The sequence below is a fragment of the Sciurus vulgaris genome (genome assembly GCF_902686455.1).
Source record: "Sciurus vulgaris genome assembly, chromosome: 1".
Classification (NCBI taxonomy): domain Eukaryota; kingdom Metazoa; phylum Chordata; class Mammalia; order Rodentia; family Sciuridae; genus Sciurus; species Sciurus vulgaris.
Window position 1 is genome coordinate 103,720,683 of NC_136461.1, and position 23,532 is coordinate 103,744,214.

At 34.2% G+C, this 23,532-nt stretch overlaps 1 protein-coding gene across 1 annotated transcript in view; it reads left to right on the forward strand.

Moving 5' to 3' along the window:
* Positions 1-20,112, forward strand: part of SYCP1 (synaptonemal complex protein 1) — a 172,519-nt gene extending 152,407 nt beyond the window's left edge. Inside the window, exons 30-33 of the mRNA XM_079136081.1 lie at positions 3,257-3,436; positions 4,561-4,704; positions 19,733-19,822; positions 19,920-20,112. Coding sequence (XP_078992207.1) covers positions 3,257-3,436; positions 4,561-4,704; positions 19,733-19,822; positions 19,920-20,057 — 552 coding nt within the window. The 3' untranslated portion in view covers positions 20,058-20,112. The remainder of the gene's footprint in view (positions 1-3,256; positions 3,437-4,560; positions 4,705-19,732; positions 19,823-19,919) is intronic.
* Positions 20,113-23,532: the final 3,420 nt, after the last annotated feature.

Sequence of the window (23,532 nt, forward strand, 5' to 3'; positions counted from 1 at the left end):
TGATTATAGTTAAACTGAGAGTGATAACTAAAATAGTCTGGGAACAGTTTAGTTGTAATACTACAGTTTTGTTATATTTGAATTCAAAAGAGAAGAAGGAAAGAAATATTGAACTTGTCAGTGAATATTTAGTGCTTCATTTGTCCCAGACACTGTAATAGATATCTGAAAACATTTTATTTGGAGAAATTTTCATTACAATAAAATTAACCTGCAAGATTGGATGTAGTCTTAGGAAAGTGTCTAATAAGGATAAACAAATTGGTTAATCACTAATATTCTTTTATAAACATAGGAGTTATTCATATTATGAAAGCATATGTCACATATTCTTATAGAGATGTTTTGATTTATGTATGATTTCATATTTCATACCTATTATTTGTAACTGTTATCAAGTAGATTAGTAAATGTATATTTTGTCTGCAGGGAGTTTGGATATTATATGTTACAAAAATGAAAAAATGATCTAATGAAAAAAGTAAACTAGATTTTTTGGATATTATATGTTACAAAAATGAAAAAATGATCTAATGAAAAAAGTAAACTAGATTTTTTGGGATGTACTTTATTCTAACACTATTGAAATATCCAAAGCCTTATATATAATAATCATTAAAATAAACATTTCTGAGTTTGGGCAAGTTACTTAACTCCTTCATATATGAAGGGCTAATAATGACACCTACCACTTAAAGTTGTTAGAAGAATTAAATGAGATGGTGTTTGTAAAGCATTTAAAATAGCATTTGGCACAAAGCAAATTCATATGTTTTTTTTAAAAATAAAACAAAAAGTGCATGTTCTTTATATACAAATCACTGGAAATATAATATTCAGAAAAGAATGTAATTTGTAAGGAAGTGTGTGTTTCCATGATGTATTATGAAGAAGGCCAGATATTCTCCAATGAGTGAGCCTTTTCTTTTAGGCTACCAGGAAAATGTTATTTCCCTGACATGCCACAAGGTGGTACAATGACTTCAAATTGCCATTCTTAGGCCTATTCAGGGGAGAAAATATGTCCATGAAAAGTCGATGAAAAGAACCTTTAGAGGTTCTAAAGGTGAACATTGATGAATCCAGAAAGCAGAAAAACTTTATCAAAATTTTTCATTCATACCCTATGTGCATGTATTATTATATGACCTGTGCAATTCTATATCATGTACAACCAGAAGAATGAGAAGTTATATTCCATTTATGTATGACTTGTCAAAGTGCATTTTGTCATGTATAACAAATTAGAACAAATTAAAAACATTTTAAAAATGAGGATATAATAATGTGTAGGAAAAAGGATACAGAAATGTAATTCTGAAAAGAATTAGAATTAGAAATCAGAAAATTCTTATCTAGTTCTGAAAAGAGGCAATTGAAATTGATATCTGCTGGAAGAATGATTATGAAACGATAATAGAACTGGGCAAAAACCTATGAATCATTTCATTTGGCTCCTTGATTGTTTTGGGTAGACACAATTTGAGCCTAGAGATGCTTGGAGATTGTTACGGTTTAGATATGAGGTATCTCCCAAAAGTTCATGTGTGAGATAATGCAAAAGAGTTTAGAGGCAAAATGATTGGGTTAGGAGAACCTTAAACTAATCAAGGTATTAATCCACTAATAGGGATTAACTTGTTGGTAACTGTAGGCAAGGGGGTTTTGGCTGGAGGAGGTGGGTCATTGGGGACTTGCCTTTGGAGTTTCTATTTTGTCTGTGGTGAGGAGTGTGCTCTCTCTCTCTCTTTCTCCCTTCCCTTCCTCTACCCTCCTCTCCCGCTTCCTGGTGGCTATGTCCTAAGCTGTTTTCCTCCTCCATGTCCTTCTACCATGATGTTTTACCTCACCTCTGGTCCAGAGCAATTGAGTTATCCTTCTACTAAGACCTCTGAAACTGTGAGCTCTGGATAAACTTTCCTCCTCTCAACTTGTTCTTGTCAGGTCTTTGGTTACATTGTTGAAAAACTGAATAAAACAAATGATTTACTTAAAATCACCTGGCAAGAATAGTGAGAAATCCAGGAGTAAAGAACATATTTTTTTAGATGTCAATAGACCTTTATTTTATTCATTTATTTATATGTGGTGCTGAGAATTGAACCCAGTGCCTCACACATGCTAAGCAAGCTCTCTACCACTGAGCCACAACCCCAGCCCTAAAGAACATATTACATGGCTCCTACTTTAACATTTTTTTCTCACATTTTTTTTATTTGTACATTATAGTTGTACATAATGATGAGATGTGTTATTACGTATTTATATATGCACACATTATAACAATGCTTCAATAGTTTTTAATAGTACATGTAGTCCACCTCTTAATCCTGTACCCTATATTCTCCTAATTTAATCTCACTGCAAGTTCACCCATCAAACTTTTGAAGTATTGTCATTGTGACTGTGTATGTGTGTGTGTGTGCGCGCGCGTTTCAGCCTTTTGTGTGAGTGATTGCCATGATAATATTCATGGAGAAGTGGTGACCAAAGGAAGTGGTAAAATAGTGATAAACCTGGGTTTCAGGTAGGATTCCACTAAAGGAATTATTACTTGCTTTTACTAGAAAGACAGGTTAGATGCTAAAGGAAGCTGTATACAAAGGTAGGAATAGAACAGAGGAAAATGAATTATGACATAATGTCTAAGTATTTGGAGTAAATTTACAGTTGGCTTACTTTCAGAATTGAAGCAAATAACCATTTCCTCAGTTTGTTTTTCATGAAAATTTCACTTGTTTTTTATTTTCATGGTTTTCCCACCCCCTTTTTTTGAACATGAGTAAAGCTAGTAAATAGGGAAAGACTGATATTTTTATAGGTAAGAGAGAATGAATAAAAGAATACATGAAAGAGAATGAATAAAAATAGAAAGTAAATTGCCCTCTGGCTTTTAGACTGTTAGACTAAACCATAGATGAAAGGTTTTTTTTTTTTTGTTGTTGTTTGTTTGTTTTGCCAGGGAGGGAGACAATGATTGATTGATTTGAGGATTCTCAACTTTTGGTCAGTAGAGAGTAGCCTTGTTTTCATAGCAGCTCTATGAAGAAAGGGAAGATGCATATAGCATAATCATCTTAAATAAGCAATTAAAGTGACAAAGAGAATAAGTATAATTCATTCATATTTACCTAATAAAATATAAATTTGGGGATAAATTTTAGTTTGAATATTTTAGAATTCTAGTTATACTTTAATTAAAGAAATAATAAAAATAAAATTTAATGATGGTTTCATTCACTTTTGTTTTTTGCAGAAAACACAGGCATCTTTATTGGAAACACCTGAAACTAATTATAGGAAATTTGATTCTAAAATAGCCTCTTCACAAAATATATCTCGGAATTTCTCATCAGCAGATCATGGCAAATCCAAAGACAAAAGGGACTATCTGTGGACCTCTGCCAAAAGCACTTTATCTGCACCATTACCAAGGGTTGGTTTCTAAAATTCCAAAATGATAGTAACTTTTTTTTAATCAAAAAGAAGATTCTATGAAAGTGCATGCCTGTAAATGCCAGTGATTTGGGAAGCTGAGCCAAGAAGATTGCCAAGTTTAAGGCCATCCTCAAGCAACTTAGTGAGACCCTCTCAAAATTTGAAAAAAAAAAAAAAAAAATAGAGATTGAGGGCCTTTACACAGTAGTAAAATCCCCAGTACCAAAAAATAAATAAATAAAAAAGATTTTGGTATCACAGTACACACACACTCTAAAACTTTGAAATAGCTCTATCTCTATTCTGCTGTCTTTTTGTTGGCAGGATGCACTAGAGTAGTGGACTGCTATTTTTAAAGGATAATGTAGAGCTGGAGATCATGGATAAGAACAGGGAATATTAAGACACCACAAAGTTTGCTGTTCTTATAGAAATTCAGCATTTTTGGAATTACACTCTGTAGGCTGCTGAAAGCCTTTTTAAATTTCCATAATTTGAAAAAAAGAATTTTGACCCTTTTTTTATCAGTATTTTATTGCTGTTATGCAGGACTGAAATGTTAGAATTCTCATTACTTTGCCATTTTTGCTGATGTCACTACCCTTACTTTTTAAAGATTTTTTAAAATTTTTACAAACTGTATTTTGGTTCATTGTACATATGGTGTAATATGGAATACTAAACCTTGATTGATGTGAATTACTTACCAACCCAAGATATATAAACATTTTCTCACAGAACAATAAGGAGTTTTATGAAGAGAGCAAAACTCATTCCAGTTTGTTTTTAATCACAGATAGAAAAATTGGAAGTTCATCTTAAGATTATTTATTGCTGAAGCTATAGAAGTCTGCCTCTCTATCTCTTATTTTTTGTCCATTTCCTTTAGTTAGTTGAAGGAAAGGACAAAGCAGTCTACTATTGTGAATTTTTTGAAGATAAAATTTCTGGCATCAAAATATCTGAATTAAATTTCTATTCAAAATTTCTGCCTCACATATTTGCCAATAAAAATGGAGATTTCTAATTTCTAAAGACTTCATATACATTGAAATGGTTTATTACATCATTTATTAATAATATATTTTATTTGATAGAATGTTTTTTTCTATTTTTGCATAGGCATATACAGTGAAGACCCCAACCAAACTAAAAATGCAGCCAAGAGAAGACAAGAATACATCTGTTGAGGAAAGTAATAAAAAGAGAAGAATGGTCTTTGAATTTGATATTAATTCAGATAGTTCGGAAACTACTGATCTTTTGGTAAAGATATTATAAATAATTTATTATTTGTCTCATTATTTCTTGATGTATATATGTGTGTGTGTATATATACACACATTTATAATATGTACCTAGTACCTATCATTGTAATACTGGTGTCATGAAGCGCTAATATAACAGAACCCTAATGCTTTTGCAGTGTTTTTGAGAAATTAGTGTTCAAATAATTTCCCTCTAAATTTCAGAAAATGTGGCATTTGAAAATACTGGCAATAGTATTGTTGGTATATGAAATGAGTTATCATTGTCTTGTTTTCCAGCAAAGAGTTATTAAAAAAGTTAAAAACATAAATAGGTGTAAATATTTTTAATCTTTTTGTAGCCAAATCTGTTAAGGGTCTGCCTCTTTTTTTTGCATATTATACATGTTACTTTATTTGACAGCACTTATTGGTTGATAATTTATATTAAGGTATGGTTGGCAAGAGTAAAATTCTACTCTTAAGGAATTAATGTAGTAAAGACAGCATGTTTAAGGAAACTATTTCCTCTAGCACTTTGTGGTTCTGTTTACTCCCTTTATATACAATACCACTATTTTCTAAAATCATAATGATGGTTTATTGAGAGTAATTAAACATAGTTCATTTAATTTAAAAACAAATAATGATTATCTTACTAGAAACAGCAATATACCAAAAATTTTAATGACAAACTTTCAATCAAAGCCATTTGTTTCATTATTCTCACTTATAAGTCCCTTAAAGCTTTTTACTGCTTTGAGAGCCTCTATTTTTATATGTTCTGGGATAGGAACAGATGAAGCTTTAAAATCCTAGTTATTGAAGTTAATGTATAGAGTCCCTATTCCAGAACTTCTTTGTTTTATAGATAATGATTAACATCTTAACAATAAAAACTGTGAAACATATACTATTGTAAACACATTGCATACATATATTATTTTGATCATTACTTACCACATTTCATGCTGTAGAGGTATCGATGAGGTTGTTCTTTTCATTTCACAGTTGAGGAAACTGAGTCATGTAGGTAACTTTTAAAAGATCACTTGGTAAGGCAGGGAACCAAAATTTGAAAATAATAGTCTGGCTCCATAGCCTGTGTAAGTCATTATACATTATAACTTCCAATTCAAATTGTAGTCTAAGTATATAAAAATGTAATGAGAATGGCCATGGGCTTTGGAATTATAATAAGCAGGGTTGTAATCCCTGCATTTGTTTTTTCAGTGTGTATTTAGGCCAGTTTCTTAGTGGATCTGGTACTCAGAATTATTTGAAGTGATTTCATTTTCAGGTTTTAAAGAACATCACATGTGCTGGGAGTGTAGTTCAGTGGTAGAGTACTTACCTAGCAGGTAACTGGAGGCAAGTGGGGTGTGGCTGGAAGAAATAGTTCACTGGGGGCATTACTATGGGGTATATATTTTGTATCTGGAGAGTGGAGTCTCTGTCTGCTTCTTCATCATCATGTGAGCTGCTTACCTCTGCCATCCTCTTCCACCACGATGGAGCTGGCTGTATATGGACTGAGACCTCTGAAACTGTGAGCCCTTAAATAAACTTTTCCTCCTCTAAAGTTGTTATGGTTGGTTCTTTTAGTCACAGCAGCAAAAAAAACTGACTAAAACAGAAATTGGTACTGATAAGTGGGGTTATTGCTGTGACTAACCTGACCATCTGGTTCAGAAGCTTTTGGAGCATTTTGGAACTGTTGGGAGGAATTTTGAAATACTTAGCAATACAAGCTGGAAGTGCTTTAGAATGTTGTAAGTAGAGCTTAATGGCCCATTTTGGTGGGAGTTCAGATGACCAGAATGCCAATAGGACATGGACAGTGAAGACAGGGCTCAAGAGGGTTCAGAAAAGGAGGACTCAATTGGAATTTGGAGGAGAGGCCATTTGTGTTGTGTTTTGGCTGAGAAGTTGTCTGCATTTTGCCTGTGTCCTGAGACTTTCTGTGAGACTGATTTTAAAAGTGATGAACTTCTTAATCTGGCAGAAGAACTGTCTAGCCAGCGTAACATTCAGGAAGTGGCATGGGTGGCTTTTTGCCAAGTTTATTGTGATATTCCGTAACAGAAAGCAAGGCAGAAAGATTTGAGAAACTTAAAGGCAGGAGTAAAACTGGGCCTAAGGAAGTTGCAGTTATTAAAGACATTACTGACACTAAAGAAATCTTGAAGAGACTGCCTAGAATATAAGAAACATGACTTGAGGGCATATCAGTAGCTGGCAAGACCACACCCATTTCAGGCTCAAAGGAGTAATAGTGAAAATTCTTTTGAGAAGAGACCAGTAGGGAATACTTCTTACACAAGGGGGCCTAAGAAGCTTTTTCAATGTGCTCAGCCATCTGCTCAGAGGCTACTGTAGTTAGGGTCTCTGAAGGCTTGGCTACTGCACAAGATGGTAACAGACCTTGGTATCAACCACAAATGCTGGTTCTACAGGAATTCAGGATGCTGGAATTAGGGAGTCCTGGAGGCTTCCACCAAGATTTCAAAGAAGGCCTTGGAAGTCAGGCAAAGTGCAGCATTGTTGGAGTCCCTGCAGACACTCTCCAAGAAGGCAAGGTGTGGAGATTTGAGGAGGAAACTGAAGCTGCAGTGGAGACCCCTGAGATTAAGAAGTGCCAGTAATGTGGAACATCATCCTAGGAAAGCTGAAGGAATTGAGCAGAGAAAAGCCAACAGAAAAGGCCACTTGGACTGCAACAAACAAGGCTATGGAGGCGGAGCTACACAAAACCTTTGGAGAAAACATCATGATGCCATGTGCCCCAAATGCTAGACATGGTGCTATAGGACTTGTTTGCCTAGCTGGATTTTGATCTTACTTTGGGCCTATCCCTTATTTCTATGCCCCTAATTTTGTGAGTGGAAATGTTTACTCTGTACCTTTATATATTTGATACTTCTAAATTGCTTTTAATTTTATAGGAATTCACAATGTGAGATTACCTTGAGCCTCAGAGAAGCCTTTTTTGAGATTGTGAGGACTCTTGGGAATGAACTGAATGTATTTTGCATTGTCAGATGAGTATGAGCTTTTGGGGGCCAGGGGTGGAATGTTAGGGTTTGGATGTGAGATGTCCCCCCAAAGCTCATGTATGAGACAACACATGTAGTAGCAGACTTTCAAAATAAATGAAGCAAATCTTCATAGAATTGAAAAGAAAAATAGATAATTTTATTATAATTTTGTAACACTACAGTATCTGACTTTCAGTGATGAATGGAAAGAAGATTAAGTGTGGAAATCTAGGACTTGAATACCACAATAAATTAGCTAGACCGACACATATAGTACACTACATACCAACAGAATACATATTCTTCTCAAGTGAGCATGGGATGTTCTCAGGATAGATCATTGAAGTCACAGAACAAATCTCAATATATACAAAAAGATAGACACCACAAAGCATTTTCTCCAACCATAATAGGATGAAGTTATAATCAGTAAAGAAAAAGAAATATGAATGTTCACAAATTTGTGGAAATCATACAAACACTATTAACCATTAGGGCAAAGAAAAAATCACAGAAGAAATTAGAAAATACTTAGAAGTATATGTAAAGGAAAACAGTATGACAAAATTTATGGAATACAGCAGCTGCAGGGCTCAAAGGGAAATTTATAGTTCTAAATGTTTTCATTAGAAGAGATGTCAAATCAAGAATCTAACTTTTTACTTTAAAGTAACTACAAAATGAAGTGCAAACTAAACTCAAAGCTAGAAGAAAGAAGATAATAAAGATTAGAACAAATACATTGGAGAATAGAAAACAATAGTGAAAATCATTGAAATCAAGCTTCTTTGAAAAGATCAATAGGTAAAACTTTAGAGAGAGATAAAAGAACAGTAATAAATCAGAAATGAGGGGAGACATTATCTCTGACCTTTCAGAGGTAGAATTATAAACTCACTGAGTAACTGTATGACAACAAATTAGATAACTTAGAGGAAATGGACAAATTTTTGAAATTCTTAGATTTCCTAAAATAGCTCAAGACATGAAAACCTCATCAGTGCTATGGTTTGGATAAATGTAACAAGTAACAAGTGCTATGGTTTGGATAAATGCCCCTCCAAAAGCTCATGTGTTCAAGGCTTGGTCCCCAGCTTTGGTGGTAGAACCTTTAAGAGGTGGGGCTTATTAGGAGGAAGTTCAGTCATTGAGGCATGTCCTTGAAGGGAATATTGGGACCCTGGTCCCTCTTCTCTCTTTCTGGCTGCCATGAGGCAAGCTGTAGTATTTGCCACAAGCTCCTTCCATAATGTACTACTTCACCACAGACCCAGAGAGATGGGGCCAATTGATGTGAACTGAAACCTATGAAACTGTGGGCCAAAATAAAACTTTCCTATTTGTAAGTTTTTTTTTTTTTTTTTTTTTTTTTTTTTAAATCTCAGTTATTTGGTCACAGTGACAGAGAGATGACTAACACAAGTGAAGAGTTTAAATTAGTAATAATAAAAAAATCTAACAAAGAAAAGTTCTAGGCCTGAAGGCTTCACGATGAATTTTTATCAAACATTTGAAGAATTACACCAATTCATCTTAAACTCTTCTAAAAAATTGGAGAGAGAACATTTCCTATCTCATTCTGAGGTCAGCATTACCTTGATACTGAAAGTCAGCTAAAGAAACCAAAAGAAAATTACAGAATAATATCCCCATTAATTAGATACAAAAATATTCAACAAAATATTAGGCAAATGGAATCAAGTAGTATAGTGAAAGAATTATCTGCTATGACCAAGTGTGATTTTTTTCTAGGCATAGTACACTATATTAATGGAATGAAAGGGAAATAAGTCACACAATGCAAAAAAGACATTTATCAAAATTCAACATCTTTTCATGAGAGGAATGCTCAGAAAACTAGAAATAAAAAAGTTCCTCAAGATGACAAAGGATATTTTTGAAAACCTCCAACTAATATCATACTAATTAGTAAAATACTGAAAGCTCTACTCCTAAGATAAGGAATAAGCCAGTGCCCACTTTGACCATGGTATTCAGTATTGTACTAGAAGTTCTAATTAGAGCTATTATCCAAGAAAAATAAATGAAAGGCATGCAAATGGAAAGGAAGAGATAAAACTATCTTTCTTCAAGATGGCATAATTCTATGCAGAGAAAATCTGTGTTATGCTATAAAAGCTACTAGAACTAATAAAAGAATTTAGCAGAATTTCAGGGCATAAAATTACACAAAAATCAATTGTTTCTATACACTGGCAGTGAACAATTCAAAATAATTTTAAGAAAATTTTATTTACCTATAGCATCTAAAAGAACTAAATACTTAGGAACAAATCTAACCAAGGAAATGAGAGAGTTGTGCACTAAAAATTATGAAACTGATAAAAGAAGTTAATATCTAATAAGTAGAAGACATTCTGTATTCTGGATAAGAAGACAGCATTATTAAAATGTCAGTACTATCCAAAGAAATCTCCATATTCAATGTAATCCTTATCAAAGATCCAATAGCCTCTAAAATTTTTTTATTGGTGCATAGCAATTATGGAGAATCCAGGTTTCATTGTGGCACCTTCATACATGCACATGACATATATGATCACTTTCACTCCCCAGTAGCTCCTTTTGCCCTCCTCTCTTCCCTCTCACTGATCCCCTTTCTTTAACCTAATTGCCCCTCTATTTTCATGAGACCCTTTATCCCCTTGTTTTTCTGACTAGCACATATGAGAGAAAACATTTGAATCTCATCTTTCTGACTCTGAATTTTCCCTTGATGCTTCCTAGTTTCATCCCTTTTGTCTGAAAATGACCCAGTTTGTTGTTCTTTATGTATAACTGAATAAATTTTTTTTTTTTTATGGGACTGGGACTGCGGCTCAGTGGTACAGCATTTGCCTAGCACATGTGAGGCACTGGGTTCAATCCCCAGCACTACATAAAACTAAATAAACCAAATAAAGGTACTGTGTCCATCAGCAACTAAAAATATTTTTTAAAAAAACTTTATTATGTATATATACCACATTTTCTTTATGCATTCGTCTGTTGATGGACACCTAGGCTGACTCCATAACTATTGTGAATTGTGTGACTATAAACATGTGTATGCACGAATCTTTGTAGTATGCTGTCTGTAATTCTTTTGGAAAGATACTGAGGAGTGGTATATCTGGATCATATGGTAGTTCCAATTTATCAATTTCTGAGGACCTTCATACTGATTTCCATAGTGGCTACACTAATTTATATTTCCAACAATGATGTACAAGGGTTATTTTCCCCCTGCATCCTCTCTAACATTTATTGTTTGTATTTTTGATGATTGCCATTCTTACTGGAGTGAGATGAAATCTCATTGTAGTTTTGATTTGTATTTTCCTGATCACTAAGGATGTTGAACTTTTTTTCATATAATTGTTGACCAAATGTACTTATTTTGAGAAGTGTCTGTTTAGTTCACTTGCCCATTTATTGAACAGGTCATCGTTGTCGTCGTCGTCTTCTTCTTCTTTTTCTTTTTTTTCTTTTTGGTGTTGAGTGTTTTGAGTTCTTTTTATGTTCTAGATATTAATCTTCTGTCAGTTGAGGAGCTGGCAAAGATATTTTTTCTATTCCATAGATTCTTTCCTCACAACTGTCAATTTTTTCCTTTTCTTTATGACATCCCACTTACTGATTCTTGCTATTATTTCATGAACTATAGGAGTCCTACTGAGGAAGTTGCTACCTATGCCTATATGTTGGAGAGTGTCCCTATGTGTTCTTCTAGCAGGTGCAAAATTTCTAGTCTTATTCCTAGGCCTTTGATCTATTTTAAGTTGATTCTTGTGTAAGTGAGAGGTAGGGATCTAGTTTCAATCTTTTACATATGAATATCCAGTTTTCCCAACATCATTAACAAATGAAACACCAGAATTTCTGGATCTGAGTCTTTCACTGTACAATATTTCATTTCAGTGAATTCCCTCAGTTATCCACCTCACTGAGTAGCAGTATTCCAGCTGCTTTAATTCCAAGCTGTGGGGAAAATGGAAAGTGAAGGCTTTCTCTGCTCCTTCTTCTTTGTTCCCTCTTCCCAAAAGTCTTATTTGCAGAAATGAAAAGGTACTCAACTTTATATGAAATTTGCAAAGGGTCCTAAACACCTAAATTAATCTTGAAAAATAGGGATAAAGTTGGAGTACTCACAGTTGCCAATAGTGATACTTACTACAAGGCTAGTGATTAAAACTATTTCTTACTGGCATAGGGACAGATACATAGACCAATGGAAAAGGGACAGAGAGCCATGAATAACTCATTACATATATGGTTGATTTTTTTGACAAGAGTGCCAAGACCATATAATGGGGAATGGACAGTTATGGATTTTTTTCTTCCAAAAATGATCTCAGGAAAAAATGGATGCTCACATGTAAAAGAGTGAAGTTAGGCCTTTACCTTACACCCTTTTAAATAATTGACTTGAAATGGATCAAATATCTAAACTCAAGAGTTTAAACTACAAAAATTTAGAAGAAAACATTGGTGACATTCTCATGACATTGAATTTGTCAACAAATTTATGTATACAACACCAAAAGCACAAAACAACAAAATAATCGATAAACTGAACCTCCTCAGAATTAAGAACTGCCATATATCAAAGGACACTACAATGAAAGTGCAAAGACAAGTTACAGAATAGAGGAAGTATTTGCAAATCATTCAATATGGGGTTAATGTCCAGAATATGTAAAGAACTGCCCCATTTAAACAATAATAAAACAACTTCAAAAAATGCAAAGATGAGTGAGAGCCTTTCTACACAGAGCCAGCCACAAGTCCCCAAGCCAGCAGAGACCTCCGACCCACAAGCAGCCTCTGGGAACAGGGCAGGGCAGCCAGAGGCCTCTCCAGGTGGATCTGCCTCCTCTGGCTGCAGGCTTTTTCCACGGGGTGATCCAAGATGGTGGACTAGAGGGTGACTGCATCTCCAGTTGCTCCAGAACCCAGGATTCAAGAAGGGGAGGCATTGAGAGACTCAGAATAAAATAGAGCCACGGGGTGAGTCTCCCCCACCCGGTGAAGCTCGGCCTGGGTGGCAGGCGTGGATAGGGGCGGCTTATTAGAATAGATCAGGACAGCTAGAGTCTTCCCCAGGCAGCCCTGTGCACTCTGGCAGTGGGCTTCTCCCACATGGCTAGCTTCTCGGAGCAGGCCCCTCAGTGAGAGCCTTTCCACACAGAGCCAGCTCCAAGCACTGGAACCAGTAGCGGGCTAGGGGCAGCTTTCTTCGGAAGCACTGCATTATCAAGTTACTCCAACACTTCAGGCTACTGAAGGCTGGGAGGTGATACACTGGAAATCTACAGAGACACTATAAGCCAATAGAGGAAATCGGCATTATCAGAGTCCCACTGACATCTGACCAATATGAGAAAACAAGGGAAGAAAATGTTACAAACAAATCTAGATACTATATCAATAAAACCCAATGACAGCACAGCAGAAGAAATGTCAGAAAGGGAGTTCAGAATGTACATAATTAAAACAATCAGGGAAGCAAATGAGGAGATGAAACAGCAAATGCAGGCATTGAAGGGGGAGATGAAAGAGCAAATGCAGGCATTAAATGATCACACCAATCAACAGTTAAAAGAGCAAATACAGGAAGCAAGAGATCATTTCAATAAAGAGAAATACTGGAAAAAAAAAAAAAAACCAAACACAAATCCTTGAAATGAAGGAAACAATAAACCAAATTAAAAACTCCATAGAAAGCATAACCAACAGGATAGAACACCTGGAAGGCAGAACCTCAGATATTGAAGACAAAATATTTAATCTTGAAAACAAAGTTGACCAAACAGAGAAGATGGAAAGAAATCATGAACAGAATCTACAAGAATTATGGGATATCATGAAAAGGCCAAATTTAAGAATTATTGGGATTGAAGAAGGCACAGAGAAACAAACCAAAGGAATGAACAATCTATTCAATGAAATAATATCAGAAAATTTCCCAAATCTCAAGAATGAAATGGAAAACCAAGTACAACAGGCGTATAGGACTCCAAATATACAAAATTACAACAGACCCACACCAAGGCACATTATTATGAAAATACCTAACATACAAAATAAAGACAGAATTTTAAAGGCCGCGAGAGAAAAGAATCAAATTACATTCAGGGGGAAACCAATAAGAATATCAGCAGATTTTTCAATCCAGACCCTAAAAGTTAGAAGGGCCTGGAACAACATTTACCAAGCCCTGAAAGAAAATGGATGCCAACCAAGTATCTTATACCCAGCAAAACTTACTTTCAGATTTGACAACGAAATAAGATCCTTCCAAGATAAACAAAAGCTAAAGGAATTTACAAAAAGAAAGCCAGCATTACAGAACATTCTCAGCAAAATATTCCATGAGGAAGAGATGAAAAACAACGATGCAAATCAGCAAAGGGAGGAACTAGCCTAAAGGAATAGCCAAATGAAGGAGAAACCAAATCATGGGATGGGAAAAAACATACCATGCACATGGAAACAGCAAAAAAGCTGGAGTATCCATCCTCATTTCAGTTAATGTGGACTTCAAGCCAAAACTAGTCAGAGGGGATAAAGAAGGACATTACATACTTCTTAAGGGAAGCATAAATCAGCAAACATAACAATCATAAATATCTATACCCCGAACCTTGGCTCATCCATGTACGTTAAATAAATCCTTCTCAATTCCAGAAATCAAATAGACCACAACACAATAATACCAGGTGATTTTAACACACCTCTCTCACCGCTGGATAGATCGTCCAAACAAAAATTGAATAAAGAAACCATAGATCTCAATAACACAATCAACAATTTAGACTTAACCGACATATATAGAATATACCATCCAATAAAGAATGAATACACTTTCTTCTCAGCAGCACATGGATCCTTCTCTAAAATAGACCATGTTTTAGGCCACAAAGCTACTGTTAGCAAATACAAGAAGATAGAGATACTACCTTGAACTCTATCAGATCATAATGGATTGAAATTACAAATAAATGACAGAATAAAAAACAGAAACTTCTCCAATACCTGGAGATTAAATAATACGCTATTATATGATGAATGGATAACAGAAGACATCAGGAGGGAATTAAAAAAATTCTTAGAAGTAAACAAGAACAAAGACACATATCAAAATCTCTGGGACACTATGAAAGCAGTACTGAGAGGAAGATTTATTTCATGGGGCGCATTCAACAAAAGAAGTAGAAATCAACAAATAAACGACTTAACACTATAGCTCAAAGCCCTAGAAAAAGAAGAGCAGACCAACACCAAAAGTAGTAGAAGACAGGAAATAGTTAAAATCAGAGCTGAAATCAACAAAATTGAAACAAAAGAAACAATCAGAAAAATTAACAAAATAAATAGTTGGTTCTTTGAAAAAATAAACAAAATTGATAAACCCTTAGCCACGCTAACAAAGAGAAAAAAGGAGAAAACTCAAATTACTAAAATTCGGAATGAACAAGGAAATATCACAACAGACACGAGTGAAATACAAAACAGAATTAGAAGCTATTTTGAAAATCTATACTCCAAAAAAACAGAAAACCTCGAAGACATCAACAAGTTTCTAGAGACATATGAATTACCTAAACTGAACGAGGAGGACATACACAACTTAAATAAATCATTTCAAGCAATGAAATAGAAGAGGTCATCAAAAGCCTACCAACAAGGAAAAGTCTGGGACCAGATAGGTTCTCAGTTGAGTTCTACAAAACCTTTAAAGAAGAGCTCATTCAATACTCCTCAAAGTATTCCATGAAATAGAAGAGGAGAGACCCCTCCCAAACTCATTCTATGAAGCCAATATCACCCTGATACCTAAACCAGACAGAGACACATCGAGGAAAGGAAATTTCAGACCAATATCCTTAATGAACATCGACGCAAAAATTCTCAACAAAATTTTAGCAAATCGCATACAAAAATATATTAAAAAGATAGTGCACCACGATCAAGTGGGTTTTACCCCAGGGCTGCAAGGTTGGTTCAACATCCGGAAATCAATAAATGTCATTCACCATATCAACAGACTAAAAGTTAAGAATCACATGATTATTTCAATAGATGTAGAAAAAGCATTCGATAAAATACAGCATCCCTTCATGCTCAAAACACTAGAAAAAATTGGGGTAGTGGGAACATTCCTTAACATTGTAAAGGCCATCTACGCTAAGCCCATGACCAATATCATTCTAAATGGTGAAAAACTGAAAGCATTCCCGTAAAAACTGGAACAAGGCAGGGATGCCCTCTTTCACCACTTCTATTCAACATTGTCCTTGAAACTCTAGCCAGAGCAATTAGGCAAACCAAAGAAATTAAAGGGACACGAATTGGAAAAGAAGAACTCAAACTATCCCTGTTCGCTGATGACATGATTATATATTTAGAGGACCTGGAAATTCCACCAGAAAACTCTTAGAACTCATAAGTGAATTCAGTAAAGTAGCAGGTTACAAGATCAATGCTCATAAATCCAATGCATTTTTAAACATAAGTGATGAATCTTCAGAAAGAGAAATTAGGAAAACTACCACATTCACAATAGCCTCAAAAAAATAAAATACTTGGGAATCAATCTCACAAAAGAGGTGAAAGACCTCTCCAATGAGAACTACAGAACACTAAAGAAAGAAATTAAAGAAAACCTTAGAAGATGGAAAGATCTCCCATGTTCTTGGATAGGCACAATTAATATTGTCAAAATGGCCATATTACCAAAAGTGCTATACAGATTCAATGCAATTCCAATTAAAATCCCAATGATGTACCTTACAGAAATAGAGCAAGCAATTATGAAATTCATCTGGAAGAATAAGAAACCCAGAATAGCTAAAGCAATCCTCAGTAGAAAGAGGGGGGTATCGCAATACCAGATCTTCAACTCTATTACAAAGCAATAGTAACAAAAATGGCATGGTATTGGTACCAAAATAGACAGGTAGATCAGTGGTACAGAATAGAGGACATGGACACAAACCCAAATAAATACAATTTTCTCATACTACACAAAGGTGCCAAAAATATGCAATGGAGAAAAGATAGCCTCTTCAACAAATGGTGGTGGGAAAACTGGGAAACTATATGCAACAGAATGAAATTAAACCCTTATCTCTCACCCTGCACAAAACTCAACTCAAAATGGATCAAGGACCTCGGAATCAGACCAGAGACCCTTCATCTTACAGATGAAAAAGTAGGTCCAAACCTTCACCTTGTTGGCTTAGGATCAGACTTCCTTAACAGGACTCCCATAGCCCAAGAAATAAAAGCAAGAATCAACAACTGGGATAGATTCAAAATAAAAAGCTTTCTCTCAGCAAAGGAAACTATCAGTAATGTGAAGAGAGAGCCTACAGAGTGGGAGAATATCTTTGCCAATCATACTTCAGATAGAGCGCTAATTTCCAGAATCTATAAAGAACTCAAAAAACTCTACACCAAGAATACAAATAATCCAATCAACAAATGGGCTAAGGAAATGAACAGACACTTCACAGAAGAAGATGTACAAGCAATCAACAGATATATGAAAAAATGTTCAACATCTTTAGTAATAAGAGAAATGCAAATCAAAACTACCCTAAGATTCCATCTCACCCCAATTAGAATGGTGATTATCAAGAACACAAGCAACAATAGGTGTTGGCGAAGATGTGGGGAAAAAGGTACACTCATACATTGGTGTTGGGGTTGCAAATTAGTGCAGCCACTCTGGAAAGCAGTATGGAGATTCCTCAGAAAGCTTGGAATGGAACCACCATTTGACCCAGCTATCCCACTCCTTGGCCTATACCCAAAGGACTTAAAATCAGCGTACTACAGAGATACAACCACATCAATGTTCATAGCTGCTCAATTCACAATAGCCAGATTGTGGAACCAACCTAGATGCCCTTCAGTTGATGAATGGATAAAGAAACTGTGGCATATATATGCCATGGAATATTACTCCGCCATGAAGAATGATAAAATTATGGCATTCGCAGGCAAATGGATGAAATTGGAGAATATCATGCTAAGTGAGATATGCCAATCTCAAAAAACTAAAGGACAAATGATCTCAGTGATAAGCGGATGAGGACATATAATGGGGGGTAGGAGGGTTAGCATTAGTGTTAGGGTTAGGTTTAGGGTTAGGGATAAGGAGGGTCGTAAGAATGGAAGAAGGAAGGATTGTATAGAGGGAAAAGAGGGGTGAGAGGAGTTGGCGGTTGGGAAAAAAATAACAGAATGAATCAAACAACATTACCCTATGTAAATTTATGATTACACAAATGGTATGCCTTGACTCCATATACAAACAGAGAAACAACATGTATCCCACTTGTTTAAATAATAAAAAAACAAATGCACAGACAAGCTATAGAATGGAAAGAAATATTTCCAAATAATTGACCTGACAGGGATTAATGTCCAGAATATATAAGGAACTCTTAACAACTCAACAATAACAAAATAACCCAACTAAAAAATGGGTAAAGGACTTGAATAGATTAATATAAATTTTTATTTAGTGTGCAGTAATTGATTTTATTTTAGGAATAATTTACAAGATGATTTTTAAAATAATTTCTCCTTTCTGATATGGTCTACTGGTACATAGTGGATCTGAGAGTATCTGTGAAGGTAGCCCTAGGACTTATTGCATTTTGTCAGCATTGTAGAATTCATGAAAATCTGTTTGAATATTCTTATCTGTGATACTTCTGAAATTTAAGTGTGAATTTAATGAGCATGATGGTATCATATGAACTGGCTGCTTACCTGAATGAATAGTGTAGCATATTCATTGAGAATGGATTGTATAGATTCTTGGATTTAAAACCCAACTCCACCTCTTACTAGTTGTGCAGTGTGGGGCGATTACTTAAAATTTGTGTGCTTAAATTTCCTCACCTTATACAATTGTGAGGATTAAAACAAAGTAAAATATGCAGTGCACTTAAAACAATAGCTGGCTGACACATGGAAAGTACTGTTATATATTATTATTTAGGGGAATTGAAATATTCATAAATTGATAACTACAATTTAAAATATTGTGATGAAATACACATAACAAAATTTACCATCTTAACCATTTTTCATTGTACAGTAATCAGATGTGTTAATAAATACATTCATAATGTGCATAACCATTATTGCCATCCATGTCTACAATTCTTTTCATCTTATAAAACTAAAACCTTATTCCAGTAAACAATAATCCCTTTTCCCACCCTCCCTGCAGCCTGTGAAAACCACCATTCTGTTTTGTATCTATGATTTTGTCCACTTTTATCTCATAGAAGGGGAATCATATCCAACTTGTTGTTTTGTGACTGACTTTTCTCACTTATAATGTCTTTAAGATTCACCCATGTCACCATGTATGTCAGAATTTTCTTACTTTTTAAGGCTGAATAATATATATGTATGTACATTGTATATATATATAATATATATATTAAATTTTTCTTATCTGTTGATGTGGACACTTTGATTGCCTTCACATTTTAGTTGTTGTTAATGCTACTTTGAACATGAATTTTCCCTTCAAGACTCTGCTTTCAGTTCTTTTGGGTATATCCCCAGCAGTAGAATTACTGGATCATGGATAATATTATAATTTTTGTAGTATTATAAATGTTATCAGGTCTAAGCATGAGTTGAGTAAGTAGGGTGGGGGAAGTAGGGGAGAATGATACTATAAAGACTCTAAAAACTGGAATAGAAAAGAGTAGGAAAGTGCTTTTATGGGTATATTTAATAGAATAAAAATCTAGGTCCTATTTTGGCTGATTGAAGATTCATTTGTTATCTTTCTTCTGTGGTCTTCTTTCTCTTTTTTCTTTTGCCCTCCTTTTTTGTCCCTCCTCCCTCCTCCGGCCTTCCTTCTTTTCCCTTCTCCTCATTCTACTCTTCATGTGATATGTTGACAAAATTTTAATAATGTAATATTAATTATGGTAACCCCAACATTATATTTTTGTATTTTTCTTCAAGAGCATGGTTTCAGAGGAAGAGACATTGAACAAACTATATAAGAATAATAATCCACCAGTTTCTCATCTTTGTGTCAGAACACCAAAAAAGGTAGCTTTTACATTTTATCTCAGAAAGCATATTTTAAGACTTTCTTTTTGTAAAAAAAATTTAAAAGTATCATGATTTTATTTTATTTTACATTCAGACCCCTTCATCTCTGACAACCCCTGGATCTACTCTGAAGTTTGGACCTATGAGAAAAATGCGAGAGGACCATTGGGCTATAATTGCTAAAATGGATAGGAAAAAAAAACTAAAGGAAGCAGAAAAGCTATTCGTTTAATCTCAAAAAATCAGCATGATTTTTAATAGCCTCAAATTTATGGTTAATTTTTAAATTATTTTCTAGGAGCCAAATTTTATCTGGAAATTGAGACCTTAAAAATATTTGCATAAATAATTTGTGTTTCTTTATACTATTAAATTTTTTTGGCTTAACTGTGGAATAACTATTATCTGAAACTTGTCATTATATTCAGATAATTATATGAACATATTTTGTTACTGTTTATTGTATTCATGAAAAATGTTTTTACTAAATTTTCAAGTCTTTAAAGTTAGCCTTTGCTAGAAATGCATCATTGTGATTTATTCTTTACTATTAAAATATTTTATATGCAGATAAATGTTTTTCGTTGATTCTGTGGGGATATCTGAACAGCTAATCATCATGTTCACATTTTTAAATCTTGAGAGCTTATTAATGAAGTTTTATACTTCTCAAGAAGTTTGAATTGCTCTATTTATGAAAGTATTAAATGGCTTCTTGTGTCAGGAAAAAAGGGTATAACGGTATGATTTCCTGAAGTATTTCATTTATTCAAGATTCACTAAGCAAATATTATTGAGTTTCTACTAAGAGTCAAGCATAGATATAGATCTAGCAATATAATAGTGAACAAAAAAGAAAAAGAAACCCTTTATTTTCTTGGAGTTTACATGCTAGTGAGAGAAACAGAAATGAAACAAAATAAATAAAACGTAGTATATTAGTTAATGATAATTACTAAGAGGAAAAAAACAGGGAAGAGTACTATGGAGTATAAAGTGGGTTGAAATTTTGGGTAGGTTAGCCCTCACTTAAATAATATTTGAGTGAAGATCTGATGAGAATAGCAAGTGAGCTTGAGACTTTCTGGGGGAAGAACACTCCTTGCAGAAGGAATAGGAAATGTAAAGGCTCAGAGGAGGAAATTGTTTAGCGTTATCTGGGAAACAGCAAAGAGGCCAGTGTGGCAGGAGGATAGTAAGCAAAAAGGAGAGTAGAAAGAAGAGAGGGCCTGTTAATGGGATGGGGAGTTTAGGTGGGCAGTATTATATAGAGTTTTGTAGGTTACTATAAAAACTTTGGCTTCTATTTTGAATAAAATAGAAAGTTATTAAATGATTCTGAGCAAAAAGCCATGATCTGACTTATGTTGTAATAGGATCGTTCTGTCTGCTAAAATAGGGAAAACGGGTTGTTTTAGTAATGCATATGAGAGATGATAGTGATTTCATCAAGAGTGCGAACAGCAGAGGAATGCAGTAGTGAACTTTCAGATATAGTATTAGATGGAATATGAAAGAAAGAGAATAAACCAAGAATAACTTCAATATTTTTTGTCTGAACATTGGAGTTTTGCACATGGTATGTTTGAAATGGCCATCAAACATCCTAGTACCAATTATAGATAGGATTATAGGTAGGATTATAGATAGGCCTAGACTAGTGATGTGAAGTTAAGAGTCAGTAGCATTAGTGGATGAAAACATGTGCAATTATGGGAGTGAATGTACCTTGAAAACAGAAGAGATCAAAGAGATGATAAAGAGCCATTAACATATTAGCCAGAGTGGTAGTAGAAAAACTAGAACTATGGTTTTTTGGAAGTCAAGTAAGAAAGTATTTCAAAGAGGACAGTGTGATAAATTGGATTAAATGTTGCTCAGAGTTAAAGTAAAATTGATCAATGTGTTACTAATGTGGAGGTAACAGCAGTTTTAGTGAAGCAGAACTTGATTGGAGAGGTTCAGGAGAGAATAGTGGGACAAGAAATGGAGATAGCTATTACTATCAGATATAAGGAACCCAAGAAATTATACTTTAAAGGAAAAAGATGAATGGAGCAGTTATGGGAGAGGGAAGTGATGTAACAATTTTTTATAAGAATTAAGGATTAATAAAATATTTTGAATACTTGGGGAAAACTTAGGATATGGGAAAAAGATGATAATGTAGGAGAGAAAGGGAAATTTTTGTTGTTGCTGTTGAATGTTTTATAATAGGCAAGCAGGATGACATTTAGTAGATAAGAAAGTATTGGGCCTTAGGTGGGAAAATAGTTCTACCATAGTAACAGAGAAAAGGAAGAATACATGGCACAAAATGATGGTAAGTGGATGGGAGTTCAAAGAATTTTTGGTTTCACACCTTTGGTTTTCTCTATAAGAGGAATTTAGAGGTTGTGAGAAAAAGAGTGGATATGAAGGGACTCAGTAGGAAATGAATGAACTTTCTGGAAAAACAACTAACTCATGGATGAAAACACATGAATAAAAATAGTTTTGGAGTTGTCTATAAAAATAATTATGGTATGGTAGAATTATAATAGCTTTGTGGCAGGGATTGTTTTGTAGGAAAGGTTAACTAAGAAAAATGGAATATTATAACAAATTACATTCTTCCTTCAATTTGTGTAACTATGACTATAGTTTGATAACCCAGCTATGGTCTTGGGATTTCTAGCTTTTGATCTCTTAAACAAAACTTTATAATTAATCTACTGAGGAAGCATTTTTGGAGGATTATTGATCTTGAAAATATGATATTTCATATTTGAAATTATATATTTTCAAGTATTTTAAAATAAAATAGGACTCATATTAGTTAACAGTAGCACTCTGGCTGATCATTTCTTATTTATGTAAGTCCAACATTAATGTTCTTATTGAATGAATACTATTTCTTCAGGCAGTGATTCAGGAACCTTGGCTTCTTCCAATTTGTAGTTCTACCAGCTTCAACAAATGACTTCCAAGGTTATTGAAAAAAATAAGGACTCTTGTGGGAAGTTTATAATGACCCAGACTTGAAACAGATGTATGTTACTTCTACCCAAATTTTACTTTCTGCAACTAAGTCATATGGCCACACTGAAAGGGAACTATGACCCATATTCTAGATACTTCTCAAGAGATCATGAAAGGATTAGGTGAACAACTAGCCAGTCTGTTAAAATTAGTTTACACTCAATTTTCAAATATTGATTCTCCTTGCTTTTAATTAAAACAAAAAGAGTTAAGGCTTTTAATATTTGAAAGATTGCTTAAACATGCTGAGCATGCTTATATTTTGAAAACTTCCCACTTCTTCCAGCACTTCTGATTCTCTTTATCCTCCTTTTTTCTTCCCTATGGCATATGCCATCTTCTAACATACTTTGTTTACTCTGTTTATTATTCATTGTCTCCCCTTATTAGAATGTGAATTTCACAAAATTAGGTATTTTTGTCTGCTTTATTTATATATTCTAAGTGGCTAGAACAATGCCTGGTCCTTATTTGGTACTCAGTATTTGTTGAATTGAGTAAATAAAATTTAATACATATTTAAGAAAAACTTACATATACCATATTGATGATTCTTACAACTAGTAAAATTTCAGCACTGAAATGTTGAGTACATAACTTAAAAATAAAATCAAATATTAGAAACTGGAAAAACGTGATTTTCTCTTTAGAAATTATTATTATAGTAATATAATAGCATATTATTA